Source organism: Vipera ursinii (genome assembly GCF_947247035.1).
Source record: "Vipera ursinii genome assembly, chromosome: 4".
Classification (NCBI taxonomy): Eukaryota; Metazoa; Chordata; class Lepidosauria; order Squamata; family Viperidae; genus Vipera; species Vipera ursinii.
In genome coordinates this window covers 12,309,746-12,327,761 of record NC_139514.1, presented here as the reverse complement: position 1 = coordinate 12,327,761, position 18,016 = coordinate 12,309,746, and the positions used below count along the sequence as shown (strand labels likewise).

The following is an 18,016-nucleotide window of genomic DNA, read 5'->3' as shown; positions in this document are numbered from 1 at the left end:
TACCTGTATTATAGATGGCTCCTTATTTTTGCTTCTGGAGTCCTGGGTCTTTAGCTTTCAAGGGCTTTATTGGCTTGTGCGCTACAAAAGTCGAATTGCACTGTTGGAAACACCATCTTGATTCTTGATTAAATTTTGTGGACACCCGTCACTGACTTTCTGAAGATCAGGAAATGTATATGTGTGGGGAGTGGGCCATTTGAATTTTCTGTTCCATCCACAAGCAGGATCTTGATCATATCATGTCCATTATTCCACATATTTTGACCTGCAGTTGACCATAGGCGGGTAGAAAGAAACCAAGACAGTTCCAGGAATTTATGTCACATACATTATAAGCCTGATATTAATCCATGATTGTATCTACAAAAGCTACACATCTTGAAGTAAAGCAAACAGCATGGGTCAACATATATTCAAGCTTTAGCTCTCCTGTGTTTCTTCAGCTTTTCCACTTGCACAGAGAACACCGTAATGCAATGCTATGATTTTTTTAAAAAAATATTTTTTTCTTGTCCCTTTAAATTTTAGAGGGAAAAAGTGGTACGTGTATGTTTGTGTCTCTGCAAGGTGTGTGTGTGTGTGGCGGGGGGGGGGGGGGGGGGAATGGTGAGGAAAAAGCCAGAAAGGCTGATGGAAGTCTGGAATTGCATTTCCCAGCAGCTTAAGTGAAGCTGATGTATTTGTGTGGTCAAACCTCACTGCATTATGTGTCTCCCTCCTTTAGAAATTCTCTATGAAGATTTGCATTTTGTGGTCGTCTTCTTTGCCTTTCTCACCGCTGTGTCCGCTGTTCTGATCTGCTTGATGTGGTTATGCAATAAGTACGTGCACTTTCTCCAAACAGAGAGACAGCAACTCAGAGGTAATGCTTATTTGACACCACAGACTTATTTAACAGACTGGGAAAGGAAAATCCCAAGTCTTCTTGCTGGATTTTGTCGTGCTAGTTTCCCTTTCACATTTTTTACCTTTGGAAGCTTGTCTTTTAAAATGTTTCTCTCTCTCTCTCTCTCTCTGTGCGCGCGCGTGTGTGCAGCACGCACATCATTATATCAGTGTTCAATCTGAACAAATCCTTGCAGCTTTCTTGGTAAAATTTCAGAAGCGGTTTGCCATTGTCTTTTTCTTGGGACTGAGAAGAGAGTGCTGGTCAAGTCATTCAGCTGGCTTTATGCCTAAGATAGGGTATTATTTCAATATCTGGACTGGTGCCTTTAACCCCTGCATCAAAGTAGCTCTCTATATTTATTCATTATTTTGTTTTCGACAAGATAAAACAAATTGAGCAGTCAATCAGTAGAAAAGGGGGGGGGGAAATCCCTCCATTCCTTTCTTTCCTCTTTTCTTGATTTCTAAACTTTGCATCTCTTTGCCCTGATATTTATTTAAGATTGCTGACCTGGAAGAAACAATTTAGTTCAGTGTTAACCAGTATCTGCAACTTTTAAGAATCTAGTTGGGGGATTCTAGGAGTTGAAGTCAATGCATCTTACAAGCTGCTGAAGTTGAGAAACACAAATTTAGACTAGTCTACTCTGCTCAAGGAAGAATGCAAATCCAAGCATCATAAATAGCAATGAATGCAATAGAGTGCAAATCCAAGCATCATAAATGGAGACCTCTTTCTGTTCTGGATATTTGCTTCCACTATCAAACTTCTTACATTGTAGACATTTCTGCTTTTCATAAACCCAGTTACGTTTAACTTGCAGAAGAGAGAATTGTGGGGAGGTGTGCTAGTACAGCAGTTTTTAATTATATGGAAGTTTGCCTGGTCCTCCATTTACTTAAAAGGAAGGACCGAGGGCTCAATAGATGTTAGGAAGAAGTTCCTGGACTAGAGGAACTGTTAGCTCCCAGAATAAGCTACCCCATAGAGTGATGAGATCTCCTTCGCTGGAAGCCTTGAAATAGAAGCCAGATGATCATCCGTCAGAGATGGTGTAGCGTAGTGGATCCGACATGATCTCTAAAAGTCCCCCTGAACACTCTAGTTCTATGAATTTAAATATATCATTCTGTATTCTGAACTCCCAGAGTTTTCCCCCCCCAACTCTATTCCACAAAACCCTGGAGTTCTGAGGGAGGGAGGAAGGGATTGATTCACACAAACACAGCCAATTTTTATCACTAGAGCTTTGCCTCTTCATCAAGAGCCCCCTAGTTTTAACTAATAGGGCCCACATGACACCTTTCTAGCATTTTGAATTAACCGCAATTGCTTGCATCCATATAATGCCCTGAGCCAAAAGTCGAGGCAATCACATTTTAGCCTAAATTAAAACACAAACACAAAGGGTTTTGGTTCCCACCTTTTTTTCTGACAGGGTCTGCTCAATGGAGAGGCCAGATATCCCATGTGGGAAACCTCTCAGCAGCTTGAAGAAGCCTCAATTTTTCCTCCTCTCTTTCGTATTTCTTCTCTGCAAGGTAAAGGTAAAGGTTCCCCCGCACATGCGTACTAGTCGTTTCTGACTCTAGGGGCCAGTGCTCATCTCCGTTTCAAAGCCGAAGAGCCAGCGTTTGTCCGAGGACATCTCCGTGGTCATGTGGCCGGCATGACTAGACACCAAAGGCGCATGGAACGCTGTTACCTTCCCACCGGAGTGGTCCCTGTTTTTCTACTTGCATTTTTACGTGCTTTCTAACTGCTAGGTTGGCAGAAGCTGGGACGAGTAACAGGCGCTCACTCTGCTACGCGGCACTCGGAATTCAACCCGCCAAACTGCCGACCTTCTGATCGACAAGCTCAGCGTCCTAACCCACTGAGCCACCGCGTCCCTTCTTCTCTGTAGGCTTCTCTTAACAATAGAGCAGATTAGAGAATATACCGGCCTTCATGTACTAAATGATCATATTGAGTTGTGTATTCCACGTGATTAGAGATTTGTGTTTTGAGCAGAGAAGTGAATTTAATTTTTGAGTTGGCTTCTGCATTTTTTTTTAAAAAAATCACTTGTAAAGGCCCAAATTGAAAGCCTGATTCTAGCTGGAAAAGAATAAGAGTTGGAATTAATCAATACAGATTTGGAAAGGGATACAATGCAGAGTACAGCCAGTCTGTCAATTCTAGTTCTCCATTCACTAATTGTCCGTGCTTCTCAAGAGGTTGGTATACCATCAATCCAACTACTGTAGATCTGTATTTCTATCAGCTTCCTTGCTGTCTGATCCAGTCTTAAATCAACAGTGTCCTCCTTTCATTTACAGCGAGCGAGACTGAAGAGACAGAGCTTCAAACAATGGGGTGTTAGCTGTACAATACTGTAACATAGACACAAATCAGTTTTCTACCTCAAGAAGAAGCAAAGCATGAAAAACATGATTGGTAAACAAAGGACTGAGCATATCCATTTTGTCAAATAACTGCACAGGTCCATGAAGGTGATACACAGAAGGTTTGAGAAATGCTGTCCTTTCCACATCATAATTTATAATGGACTCGTTTCAAAAAATGACCTGCAGTTCCTACAGGTTTGCCTGCACGTTCACAAGACATCGAATTTTCTCTCATAACATCAAGATGCTACGATTCAACAGAACATGTCAGAAGAAAGGTACCAAAGCCTTGAATCCATACAACACTTTTTAAAAATAAATTTAAAAAGACCCTGTAATGCCTTACAGCAGGTTGGAGTTAGGATAACTGAATGGAGCTCAAGCGTTTACTGGCCAGATGCCCTTCCTGATGCCTACCTGGAGTTTGCAGCAGACAATAACTCATTGCGCCGAGAGTGAGAAATATCTGTTGCTACCTAGGATCAAACACAGCCTCCTGATTGTTAGGTGAGAGCTCTACCTCTAGGCTACCACACCACCCAGTAGAAGACCACATTGCTTTTAGAAAAACTGCAATTCTTTATTAAATTATATTCAAAAACACATTATCATAGTTTTAGGCCCCACCATCAAAAAGTTACTGATGGATTTAAAAAACCCAACAGATTATTATTATATGGAAATTTGTGGTATTGTTAACTTTCCAATATTTGATGAAGGCAACATTAAACATTCCATTTATTTTTGTATTTTTTTCCCATTGTTTCCTGTTACCAGGTTGTGGCAAGGCCTTCAGCCAATAGGATATTATCAATTTTTATTTCACTAGCACACATTAGTCCTGGATGGGCTGAACACTCATTTTTAAGTGTAAAAACGAAAAAACAACAAAAATACAAAAAACAGCCAACCTGCAAGTGACATTTCTGCTCTTGAGCAAGCCAAGCCAAGAATAGCTATGGCAAAATGCTATTTTGACCCAAATAAAATTCTGGATTTCTCTTGTGAATAGGATATTAGTCCATTTGTTCAAAAGATGTAACCAGGCAATTTAAACAGCTAAGACAAAACATAAATGTATACCTGCTATCCTTTGTACAAAGTTTCCAATAAAGTATTTAATAAAACATGGAACTTCAGTAACGTGAGTAATTATTTCAAAAGCTGTCAGAGTTTAACTGAATATTCAGAACTTGCAGGGGTGACTGTATCCAGCATAGGCAATAAAAGATGCAAAAGAGAAATCCATGGAGGTATCAAGAAACAGATTGCTTCCTGGAATGTATGTGCTGTTATCACACTCACTTTGCTTATGCTGGTCTCAGAATCGCCTCCTTGGATTTTATCCCCTAACCTAGGAGCAAGGAGTCAGTGCAGCCATGAGGAGCTCCATTTTGTATACAAAGTTACGCCCTTCCATTTTGTTCCACTGGACTTCCTTGAAAGGGCCACGCAGGTAGTTCCATTTGTTGTCTTGCAACACATCACTTTTAGGGAGATCTTTGCACTGGCACCGTGGGAATTGCACCATGATTTTGCTGCCACTTTCTGGACCGTTACGTACTGCACGAGAAAGTGAAACCACACTGTAACTGCTTTTAGACGGTTCTTTCAACCAAATCCTCTCTTAACAAGTTTTCGTTTTAGAATTGTTTACTATTGTTTTTTGGTTTATTTTTACTATTCTTTTACAAACTCTTCTGGATTCCTCTGGAAAGAACACTAGTGTAGAAAATAATCTACGCTACACTATTGGCAGTTCTTGACTTACAACCATTCGGTTAGCAAATGTTCAAAATTACAACAGCAATCAAAAAAGTAACTGATCGACCGGTGCCATACTTTCAACCATCACAGCATCCCTATTTCACGTGATCAAAATTCGGGTGCTTGGCAGACGGCATGCATTTGTGATGGTTGCAGTGTCCTGGGGCCATGTGATCATTTGTGACCTTCCCCACTAGCTTCCAATAAGTACCGTATTTTTCCGTGTATAAGACGCTGTGTTTTTTCCCCCCCTGCAAACACCCTCTTCAAAAATCAGGTGCGTCTTATACACGGAAAAATAATGGTAACCTCCGCAGCCCAGGGCATGCCTGTGTGTGTTGCCATGCCGCCTGGTGCAGGTGTCAAGCCCCTGTGGGCTTGCCACTAATGGGATGGGGGAGGGGGCAAGATCTTTGGCCGGCCAAAGTTGCAGATTTGCCAGCTCAGCTGTTCGGCGTTCTGCCGAACAGCTGATTGCCATGGAGACCGTCTTATACAAGGGTGAGTCTTACAGACGGAAAAATATGGTATAATCAATGGAGGAAGATGGATCTGCTTATAGATCGTTGTGATTCACTTAACAACTGCAGTGATTCGCTGCTTGCACAGTATTTAGATCCGTACCTAAAAGCTTTTCTATAACCCCTACAATTACAGAATATACAGTAGTGCATTTACTATTTTAGGGAATAACATCCCATTCTATTTAAGTGATGCACAGGAAGAAGTATAATTCTCCAGGAATTAAATTACTAATACAATACCTGAAACAGCGTAATCTCCATTAGGCGATGCTACTGTTATGGCAGAGGCGTTGCCAATGCTTTCTACGGGGCCCAGCCCCACATGGTTACTGAAACTGAGCACGTGCCAACCCATAACCTTTGCCAGCTGCTGAACTGCAAGAATCTGATGTTGTGACATCTGGAATTTTTTTAAAAAAAGAAAAAAGTGTGTTTTAGTTGTTTTTTTTATAGCTTCTGTTAGGTAAAGGTAAAGGTTCCCCTGCACATGCGTGCTAGTGGTTTCTGACTCTAGGGGCCGGTGCTCATCTCCGTTTCAAAGCCGAAGAGCCAGCGCTTGTCCGAGGACGTCTCCGTGGTCATGTGGCCGGCATGACTAGACACCAAAGGCGCACGGAACGCTGTTACCTTCCCACCATAGTGGTCCCTATTTTTCTACTTGCAGTTTTATGTGCTTTCGAACTGCTAGGTTGGCAGAAGCTGGGACAAGTAACAGGCGCTCACCCTGCTACGTGGCACTCGGGATTCGACCCGCCAAACTGCCGACCTTCTGACTGACAAGCTCAGCGTCCTAACCCACTGAGCCACCGCATCCCTAATAGCTTCTGTTACATTCTCTCAAAATACCAATCACTTATTTTATGAGCTATGCTAACATAATTCTTGGTAGTTTAGCTAACCTCTTTAACTGTTGGCATTTTAATTAATCGCTTTTACAATAATAATGGAATGAAGACTTTGCTGTCTTAGTAAGCCGGTTCTACTTAAAAAAAAAAAGTTCCACGCAAACAAGGGGAAAAAATATCTCATTTTTTACCTGAGAAAGAAGAAAATCTTGTAATTCTTGCTCTTGATGGGACAGCGTGATCACTCTTCCATCTCTGTGTACTACTCTGATCTGTTCGACGCCAATATTCAATTGCAGTTGAATGGACCTTTGAAAATCACAAGATTATCATTGCAAGTGTTGTACTACGTAGTGCTAAAGTCAAAACAAATTACCTTGCTCTGTAATAAAAAGCGTTCCTTGAAGCATAATTATCTTTAAATCAAAGTGAAATTAAGTCAAACATAGCCAAACACTCATGCAGTGGGATAAAAATTTCCATGTGAGAAGCATTCATTTGCTAGCTAGTATTGCAAATTGTTTTCATCTCCATAAATGAAAGCAATTTGCAATACTAGCTAGCAAATGAATGCTTCTCACATGGAAGTTTTTATCCCACTGTATTAGTGTCTGTGCATTATTGACAGCCTTAAAGGTAAAGGTAAAGGTTCCCCCGCACATGTGTGCTAGTCGTTTCCAACTCTAGGGGCCGGTGCTCATCTCCGTTTCAAAGCCGAAGAGCCAGCGCTTGTCCGAGGACGTCTCCGTGGTCATGTGGCTGGCATGACTAGATGCCAAAGGAGCATGGAACGCTGTTACCTTCCCACCGTAGTGGTCCCTATTTTTCTACTTGCATTTTTACGTGCTTTCGAACTGCTAGGTTGGCAGAAGCTGGGACGAGTAACAGGCGCTCACTGTTATGCGGCACTCGGGATTCGACCCTCCAAACTGCCAATCTTCTGATCGACAAGCTCAGCATCCTAACCCACTGAGCTACCGCATCCCTATTGACAGCCTTACTGCTATGTAAAAGCATAGAGAAATAAAGAATAATAAAAACACAAGAGTGTCCAAGGACACAGCTCAGGCATAAACCTGACGTAAAAACAAGAAATGCTAGCAGGCAAAACCTTGTTGGAATAAAACTGCTTTTCCCAAGCAGTCACTTCCTCTTTATGAGACAAGATATCCCACAATGGAGCTGCAATCACTGCCACTTGCTATCATCAGCTGAATTTCCACTAGCTCAGGAAGCTGTCAAATGAGCTGGTCCTGATCAGAAGAATAGTCACATTTCCAGATTCCACCCCAACTGAGAAACTATAAAATGTCCAATACAGGTAGTCCTCGACTCACAACCAGTTGCTTGATGACGGTTCAAACTTATGACAGACCTACCTTGGGGCTAGTTACAGCCTAGTTCCGAAGCTCTAATACAGGGGTGTCAAACTCAATTTCATTGAAGGCCGCATCAGCATTGTGGTTGCCCTCAGGGGGCCGGGTGGGTGTGGCCTACTGGGTGGGTGTGGCTAGAGTGCGTATGGCCTACTGGGTGGGCATGGCCAACTCTACATTGTTCGCATCAAGGGTGCCTATGGGGGCCTGGGCAGGAGTGGGACAGATCTGAGGGTCTCTGGCAGAAGGAGGGTCTCTGGGCCAGGGCCAAGGCAGTGGGGGCCATTCCCTCACTGTTTCCAGGATGGCTTCGCGGGCCGCATGAAACCACTTCGCGGGCTGAATCTGGCCCCCGGGCCTTGTGTTTGACATGTCTGCTCTAATAGTTGGCCCTCCTCTACAGTTATCTGACCAAACCTGATGACACAGCTGCATTTACTGCTGTTTGCAACAACAAGATGGTCACATGACTGTTTTACGATGGTTTTCCCGAAAACCCCAGCGCTCACTTCTGGCTATTGGCTAAACCACACCAATGGAGAACCACTCGCTCCCTTAATAACCGCTGTGAAAAATGTTGTAAAATCAGACTGGTCACCTGACAGATCTGTTTTACAACTGTCACAACATACAACTGCAATGGGCAGGCTCCATTAAGGCCATCATGTCGAAGATTACCTGTCAGTTTTCTGCTAAAAGAAGGCAAGGTGTAAACGTGGTCCCTGTTTTCACACTTACTTGCATATCTGCTCATAACCCTGGGAGGTGATGAGAACCTTGACGCTAGACTCGTACACGTCATTGATGTTGGACCAGTGGGCTTGGATCTGGGGATCCTCGATTCGGCTGGCAAGACTGTCAATTGTTCGAGCGGTTCTAAAATGAAATAAAATCCCATCGCAAGAGTTTTAGTTCAGAACGAGGCAAAGTTTTAGTTCAGAACAAGGCTGGGGAATTCTGGGAGTTGAAGTCCACACCGCTTCAAATGGCCAAGGTTGAGAAACTCTGGTTTTAGGAATATCCTTGCAAGGCCATCAAAACTGCCATTCCTTTATATCAGGGGTAGGCAACCTTGGCTCTTTTATGACTCGTGGACTTCAAATCCCAGAATTCCTGAGCCAGCATGGCTCAGCATGGAAACCTCTCCATTTCTCCTCAGCATGGCTGGCTCAGGAATTCTGGGAGTTGAAGTCCACGAGTCATAAAAGAGCCAAGGTTGCCTACTCCTGCTTTATACTTAGTGCATTTGCTTCCTAAGTGATATTAGGAAGTTGTGCCTTTGGATGCTAAATACTTCATGGCATTCACTAGCTTTGGCACAGATACGTAGTCCTTGACTTACAACCATTCATTTAGTGACCATTTGAAGTTACAATGGCATTAAAGAAAAATGATGTATGACCGGTTTTCACACCTACGACCATGGCAGCATCGCCCCGGTCACGTGATCAAAATTTGGTCACTTGGCATGTATTTGTGACAGCTGCCCTGTCCTGGGGTCACGTGGCCACCGTTTGTAACCTTCCCAACAAGCAGATTCCATGTGTGGGGGGAGGAAACCAAGCTTTGCTTGATGAGCACGATTCACTTAACAACCACCTTTTTTAACCTTCCCAGCCAGCTTCTGACAAGCAAAGTCAATGGGGAAAGGGAGTTTTGCTTAAGTGATCGCATGGTTCCCTTAAGAACTTGCTTAACAACTGTGGCAAAAAGGTCACAAAATAGTGTGTGTGTGTGTGTGTGAAAAGAACAGCCCTGCTTAGCAACCGAAATTTGGGATTCAATTATGGTTGCAAGTTGAGGACTACCTGTTATCAATAAAGGGATACAAGAAATGGGCACTGATTTGACTACATAGGAAAGAGCAGGTCACTATTAGTTACAAGGGAACCCGCCGCACGTAGATCTCTACTTACGCCCGTCGCAGAAAGATGTGCTTTGCCTGCTTTATGATTTTCTCCAGCAGCCCCTCACTGGGTTGCAAGGAGCTGATTTCATTCTTATCAAAAGCCTGCGGTCCAGCCAGTCTCATTCTTTTGTGGCCGAAAGGCGCACTCGCCGGATGAGGCATCATGTTACTACTCAGGGTCTGCTTGTGGAACTGGGAAGGAAAAGACAGCTTGTTGAGTTTTGTCCCATTTTTACGAACTTTCTTGTCCGCCATCAAAGAGTTCAACAGTAGTTTTCTCTGGATGACCCACAGGGTTTGCTTAATGACTGCCCCGACAAATGTCATAAAAATTGGGCTCAGTCAAGGGGGGTGCCTTGACTTACTATTGTCATGATTTACGACGGAAACTCCAGGCTCTGGTGCGGTCATAAATCGAGGACTCCCCTGCATGTGCAAAGTATTTCACGCTATTAATCTCTCTAGACTTGATCCTTAAGCGATAAGGATAGTTGGTGTCCAGAACCTTTTGTCTGAATGGCATTGCTCGAGGTGGTTTTTTTCCCCACATAATGGAACGTTCGGCATTGCAAATACCCCGGGCTGCTCTCAGGACCGGCAATTTTGGCTTCTCCCCAGTGTTGGTTCTCTGGGCTGCTCAATTGCTCTCACTGCCCTCGGACCACTGCTGAGGACGTGACTAAAGACTCAGCTATGTTGATCTTCTTCAACTCTCCCATTTTAAAATCTGCCACTCTACTTCTGGGTCTCTTTGGGGATTTTCCTATCTTCATTATGCACTCAGTTGTCGTCAAGTTCTTTTTAAAGGGCCAGCTCATAAGGCCTTCCGTGGCGGGGTCCTTAAAGAGACAGACAGGCCTATGGTGCAGCCACACACCCATCATTCCACGTCCAATCTCACAGCCGAGATAAAACACGGGCTGCTCGTGAGTCATGCCATGTTCAGCGTCTGCAAGAGGTTCCGTTTTTGGGAACGTGCTGAACACGAACTATTTTTTGTACCCCTTAAAAGCCTGACGACATTCAGTGAAGAAGCGAGAATCCGAAGCCGAACTCCGCTGTGGTAAAGTTCTTTTTACCTCTCTGATCAGTTGGTGCAGATTATGCTCTAGAACATAAAGATGATCCTCTGGACCTTGTTTCTCAAAAGTAGACTTTTGGGATTTCTTGTCTTCTGAGGAGTGAAACAAGGAAATGCAGAGCTGCAATCCTACAAAATGAAATGCAAAAATGTGGACGCGTATCTGTGAACATCTTGGAGTGTTATTACATTCTGGTTGTCTATACGTAGCCACTGATTTCTTAAATATTAGGGTATACGTAGGTAGGTATGTAGGAAGGAAGGAAGGAAGGAAGGAAGGAAGGAAGGAAGGAAGGAAGGAAGAAGGAAGGATGGATCAATGGTTTGGTTAAGTTCAGTCCATGTCATGTATCTGAGTCATCCCTGTCTACATGGATAGAAACAGTAATGTTGAGGAGCCAGAATAATGGACATAAATTTGAACTAAATAAAATGCTTCAAATGCATTTCAAATGGAATCTTGTCTATTCATTCAAACAAACAAGTGGATCAAATTCACCTTTTTAATACTATCTTAAATCTTACCTGGGAAGGGCTGGGAAATGATTTGGTTCTTCACAACAATGTGAGGAATTTGTGATTTGATTTGCACCGCTTCCCGAGAAAGCTGAGCAAATATTTCTTTACATAACAGAACGTTCTGTGCGGTCTCCAGTTTTGTTTGCCAATGCAGAGCCCCTGAGTAAGAGAATCGTTATTTACAAATCAGTAAAAAATAGAACATGAACTGTCTGTCTGTTTATACAAACGTGTATGCTTCTCTGAAATATTAGTTTACATTCTGAAACAATACCTGGCTTAGATTTCAAAATAGGTTTTTTGAACAGATTCACTATCCCAAGGTCCCCTATATCTGGTGCTTGTTTCTGAATAGATACCTAAATGTTAAAAAAAAAACAATGTTAGGTTCTGGTTTTTCCCCCCCTAGGCATTTTAATCAAATCAATGCATAAACAAATAATCTTGACAAACCTTAATATAGGCAGAACCTTCCAAATCACTTGGAATTTGAACTGCTAGAGGGCAGTAATCATCGGGAATCTTTTTATCCAGATCAATGTCTGTGTTTTTTATGACCTCAAATGTGCCGTGATGAGGAAAGAGAGACCCTTTATAAATGAGAGAAATTGCAACAATGCTTTATATTTTACATTACACAGAACTGAAATATCCTGTACATGTTTGCCTCTTTCCCTGTGTGCATAGACTGTAGGCATAATAGGAGTGTTTTGTAAAGCATCAGATACCGCTTCAAAGAAAACTATCTTGGATTAAAGCAACCCCATAGAATCTCTAAAGGGACAAGGAGATATCAATCGAGCAAAACCATCATCAGAGCAAAACATACTGGTTCCTACTTTCTTCACCATTTATATTATGATGAAGCTGAATTTAAAAATATTTTTTTTCACGCACGCACCCACATTATCTCCATCAACAGCTACCCAATATCTATGACATGTACAGGCAGTCCTCAACTTTAAAAACAGTTTGTTTAGTGATCAAAGTTACACTGGCCCCCAAAAATGTAACCAATTTTTCACACTAACAACCACTGCAGCATCCCCACGGTCATGTGATCCAATTTCAGACGGTTGGCAACTGACTCATATTTATGACGGCAGCTGTTTCCCCCAGGTCATGTGATCACCTTTTGTAAACCTGTGACAAGCAAAGACAAGGGGGAAGCCAGATACACTTAACAATCATGTTACTTACTTAACAACTGCAGTGATTCACTTAACAACTGTGGCAAAAAGGTCATAAAATGGGGCAAAACTCACTTAACAACTCTTGTCCTAGAAATTTTGGGCTTAATTGTGGTCAAAGTAAGTCAAGGACCAGCTGTATATATATAAATAATAAGAGTTGGAAGGGACCTCGGAGGTCTTCTAGTCCAACCCCCTGCTCAATATGTCGTTTCAGACAAATGGTTGTCAAATAACATCCAATTCACTGTCTCGTACTGTAAAGGTGCTGGTACTTACCTTTAAAGCCCTACATGGCTTAGGCCCGGGATACTTGCAGGACCATCTGCTGCCGGGAACGAATTCCCATCGCCCAGTACGCTCACACAGAGAGGGCCTCCTCAGGGTACCGTCGGCTAGACAATGTCGGCTGGCGACCCCCAGGGGAAGAGCCTTCTCTGTGGGAGCGCCAGTCCTATGGAATCAGCTCCCCCCTGAGCTTCGGATGGCCCAAGATCTCCGGTCCTTTCGCCGCGGCCTCAAAACACTCCTATTCCACCAGGCTGACCTGGACTGACAGGCATTTTAATTATATTTACAATTTTTAATTTATTTTTAGTTTTTAATTTTAATTTATTGCACAGATGATTTTAAATTTAATTTTTATCTTAATTTCTGTACCTATTATATGTTTTGTTGTTAGCCGCCCTGAGTCCTTCGGGAGATAGGGCGGGATATAAATCCCATAAATAAATAAATAAATAAATAAATAAATAAATAAATAAATAAATAAATAAATAAATAAATAACTGGCTTCACCTGCACTCTTGTAGCTCAAATCTCCAAGGATTTTATCTCCCACTTTCCTCAGCTTCCAATGCTGCCTCAACCTGAGCAATTCTGAGTTGAAATCTCTTTGCCGCTTATTTTCTTGGTTTTCAGCAACTGATTTAGTCAACCTTTCTGCTCCTTTAAGAAGAATCTGGGCTGCTCCAGCCAAGTACTTTTTCTTGGAGATCAGCTGCAAAACCTGAGGATTCTAGAAATGAAGAAAGAATTGAAATCAATTTAAATGCAACCTTCTCTGTCAGATAATAGACTGAAAGGATATTTTTACATTTGCTCCTGTCGTTAATGCGAATGGCTGAAGTAATCTGACCTTATTTATTTTTTTTTAATTGAAAAGTTTTTCAATACATTTTATCTTTAACAAAACCCCTCCCCACCCCCACCCCCCTTCCCAGCCCAACCCTACCCTCCCCCCCTCCCCTTCCCTCCTCCCTGACTTCCCAGAGCTAAATACAAGGTATAAAAGTAAAAAACAAACATAAACTACCATATGCTAATAACAATAAACTATTAAGTCTATCGCACTTTAGCTCTTATAAAATGACTACAAGCAATATAAATATCACATCGGTATTATTCAAATGCTAAATGAAACTTTTTAGTCCCATATTTATTCTGGATGTAATCAATCCATTTTTTCCACTCCAGGACATATCGTTGTTGCGAATGGTCTTTCAAATATGCCGAGATCTTTGCCATTTCCGCCAGGTTGGAAACTTTTAAAGTCCATTCCTCTATAGTCGGCAGTTCTTCCTTCTTCCAATATTGCCCTACTAAAAGTCTTGCTGCCGTAATTAAGTTCAATGACCTTATTTATTTAATACAGCAATATGAAATCAGATGCCTCCAGATGTTCATGACCCCATCACATGCAACCACCGTGGCTAATGGTTGTGGTATTTATTGTCCCCCAGACAGAAAAGCACAAAAATTACCCAACCCCGATTTAGGATATATCTGGAGGGAGCATCGTTGCTTATTGATATCATAATAATTATAGTACAGTCGTACTATTTAAATGTATATGCTACCTAAGTCCCGATGACTCTGGGTGACTACAGATAAAACGTATTAAAACCAGGAGCCACCCCTTCAAAAAACAATAATGAATATGAGAAATGTGATAAACAAAATGGATAGAAACCAACCAAATAAATCTACATAGGCTTCATCCACCCTTGGCAAAGCCCTGGGCAAACTCTTTACAAGCCAAGATAAGAAACTTTGGAACAAATATTTGAACAGAATAAAGAGAAATTGTGCCTAATACCTGCTTTTGGGTAAGTGATTCTTGTACAACTGGGTCTAGAGTCATAAACTTTTTATCTTTGACTATGCTGAGGACATCATAAAGCACACACATCTCTGTCAAAGCACTCCTTAAGTTATTCCGCACTGAATCCCAAGGCCAGAGAGAAGGCTGAAATTTTATCAGGCCTGAAAAACATATAAGCACAGGAGAAAAATAAGACTAAGCTATTATTGGAACTTTCTTAAATCAATCCTATCACAGGCAGTCCTCGATTTACAATAGTTCCTTTTAGCGACCATTTGAAGTTACAGCAACACTGTAAGAAGTGACTTATGACTATTTTTCACACAACCATTGTAGCATTCCCGTGGTCACGTGATCAAAATTTGGACGCTTGGCAATGATGTGTTTATCACGGTTGCCGTGTTCAGGAGTCATGTGATCACCTTTTGTGACCTTCTTACACATAGTATCAATGGGGAAGCCAGATTCACTTAACAAACCATGTTACTAATTTAATAACTTCAGTGATTCACTATAGCAGACATGCCAAACTCACAACATCACGTGACGTCATGCGACGTATTGGAGCTTTTCCCCCATTGTCGGCAATGGGGTGGGAACGGTTTCCTTGTGATGCGTCCAGCCCACGAACCGGCAGTTTGACACCCCTGCACTATAGCAAGGAAGTTTGAAAAATGGGACAAAAGCCACTTAACATCTGTCTCACTTAGCAATAGAAATGTTGGGCTCCCTTGTGGTTCTAAATTGAGGATTATCTGTACAACTTTGTAGTACGAAAAGCTCTGGAATTGCCATCCCTTCTTTGCTTCTCAAAGGCAAAGGCGATTAAAAAACAATCCAACCGCAAACCCAAAGGGAATTCCTTAAAAAGATGGTCCTTTCCTTTTACAGTGGCAATGGGGACGATGCTGGGGGACCTGAAGGACCAGGTTAGGGACAGATCATCATGGAGAAAATGTATGTGGCCACCAAGAGTCGACACTGACTACACTACACACACAGCCAAGGATATTTATTTATTTATTTTATTTTAATTCCATTTATATCCTGCCCTTCTCCGAAGACTCAGGGCGGCTTACAAGCTTAGCAGTAGCCCTCATTCTATGTATATGCCTGCTTATTAGGGCTTTCACACACCCCCAAGCGGCATTATTACAAAGTCAGCTTAATTGCCCCCAACAATCTGGGTCCTCATTTTACCTACCTCGGAAGGATGGAAGGCTGAGTCAACCTTGAGCCTGGTGGGACTCAAACCTGCACTAATTGCAGGCAGCTGGTGTTACTTAAGGAGGCATTAGCCCACTGCTCCACCAAGGCAGATCACATGTAAGAACAATGGGACTCAATAAACCTGGATTATACAAAAGTGGAATGGACAGAGATACAGAACGGATGCCCCAGAATGTGTTAATGCCGTGTTTTTCTGCACCGTGGAAAAGGTTGCACTAAATGATCTTTGTAACTCCTTTGAACTCCATTTTGTACTGCCTTGGACAGTATGAGGCAATGGTTGCAAGTATTTTAATTCAATGGTCTCATTTGTGAATAAATTTAGGATTGCACTGTATTAACAACCATGTTGTCCAGCAACAAGCACGTGTGCACGCACACACAGACACACACGTCCATCTCCTAATCACCCAGGCAGAATCCCAGCTCCTCCAAAAAGATTCCCGTGGGGCAGCTCTGAAAGTCAACCTAGGCCAGGGGTAGGCAACCTTGGCTCTTTTATGACTCGTGGACTTCCAACTCCCAGAATTCCTGAGCCAGCATGGTTCAGCATGGAAACCTCTCCCTTTTCCCCTCAGCGTGGCTGGCTCAGGAATTCTGGGAGTTGAAGTCCACGAGTCATAAAAGAGCCAAGGTTGCCTACCCTTGATCTAGGCCAGGGGTCAGCAACCTGAAACAGTGAAAGAGTCACTCGGAACTGGTTCCCTCACAAAAGGAAAAACTGGGAACCGCAAAAAATGTGTGCACATGCACGTACATGCGTGCACGTGCAGAACAGGGTTTGACTGAAGAGTGGAGCCAAGGCGAGATATGCACCTACCCTGCATATTTGAATTGATTGAACTTTTTTAGTCCCACTTTTTTTTTTGGACTGCACATGGCAGAGGACTGGGAGCTGCGGGAGACGGCTGAAAGAGCCGCATGTGGCTCCGGAGCCGCGGGTTGCAGACCTGTGATCTAGGCCGTCTATCCTCAGGTCAGGATTAAAGCAAGCGTACTTAAATCTACCTAAAATAGCACCCTTTAGGTAGTGGGTAAAATGTGGTGTTTTTTTGGTGGCACCTACCCCTACCCCAGGGGTAGGCAACCTCGGCTCTTTTATGACTCATGGACTTCATCTCAGCTGACTCAGGAATTCTGGAAGTTGAAGTCCATGAGTCATAAAAGAGCCGAGGTTGCCTACCCCTGCCCTACCCTCACTTCCAAAGTTGGTGGTGTTGCTTTAGCCTGCATAGCCTTCCTTTTGTATTTTGCTCTGTGTTCACTTTGCAAAACCATCCTGAGTCATCTGGGAGCTGAGTGGCATGCATGCATGAATGCATGCATGAATGCATAAATCAATCAATCAATCAATCTGATAACTAAACAAAATTGAGGCAGGCACGATAACAGTGTTCCGGTATTTGAGGGGCTGCCACCAAGAAGAGGGGATCATGTTATTCACCAAAGCACCAGAGGGCAGGACAAGAAACAATGGTTAGAAACTGACCAAAGAGAAAAGCAACCTGGAATTAAGGAGAAACTTCCTGACAGTGAGGACAATTAACCAGTGGAACAGCTTGCCACCAGAAATCGTGGGAGCTCCATCACTGGAGGTTTTTAAGAAGAGACTGGACAGTCACTTGTCTGAGACGGTGTAGGTTCTCCTGCTTGAACAGGGGGCTGGACTAGAAGACCTCCAAGGTCCCTTTCCAGCTCTATCCTATTCATTGGAATATCTGCTTTCAAGCCAGGATGGCCTCGCTGAGAGTCTCCACGCAATGTTCTTGGGGAGTTTTGGTGGGGTTTTCCCCCCCACCCTAATCTCTCAGCCTTGGGATCTCCTGGTGGTCTCCCATCCAAGTACTGGCCGGATTTCAACCCTGCTTAGTTAGCTTCCTTGCTGAGGGGGCGTCTTTCCACCCGCTTCGGGAAGGCTCCCCTGCTTCTCTCCCCGCTCCCCTCACCTTCCTCCTCCTCCTCCTCCTCCCCGCCGGGCCATTCGCGACTCTCGCCGGCCGGTGCGGGCTCGTCCTCTTCGGAACCGGAGCTGCCTTGGCTGAAATCGATGCGCTGCGCCAGGCGGGCCAGGTTCTGCGACATGGACAGCGGCTGCAGATACGTCTCGCTCCCGTCAAGGCCCACCTCTTGCACATGCTTCTCGCAGGCCGACTCGATGCTGATCCGCACCGCCTGAAGCCCCGACATCT

General features: G+C 43.3%; 2 protein-coding genes across 2 annotated transcripts in view; one reads left to right on the top strand and one right to left on the bottom strand.

Annotated features, from left to right (window-relative positions):
• VSTM5 (V-set and transmembrane domain containing 5) overlaps positions 1-3,421 on the top strand; it is a 20,636-nt gene extending 17,215 nt beyond the window's left edge. The window contains exons 3-4 of the mRNA XM_083361940.1: positions 728-865; positions 3,214-3,421. Of these exons, the coding sequence (XP_083218066.1) occupies positions 728-865; positions 3,214-3,257 (182 nt within the window). The 3' untranslated portion in view covers positions 3,258-3,421. The remainder of the gene's footprint in view (positions 1-727; positions 866-3,213) is intronic.
• MED17 (mediator complex subunit 17) lies at positions 2,970-18,016 on the bottom strand. The gene is made up of 12 exons (XM_083361939.1): positions 17,774-18,016; positions 14,592-14,758; positions 13,292-13,511; positions 11,757-11,893; positions 11,578-11,662; positions 11,310-11,462; positions 10,783-10,913; positions 9,711-9,895; positions 8,533-8,670; positions 6,610-6,727; positions 5,814-5,973; positions 2,970-4,845 (listed from the first exon to the last, which is right to left on the bottom strand). The coding sequence occupies exons 1-12, from the start codon at positions 18,012-18,014 to the stop codon at positions 4,637-4,639; spliced, it is 1,944 nt and encodes a 647-aa protein (XP_083218065.1). The 5' UTR covers positions 18,015-18,016; the 3' UTR covers positions 2,970-4,636.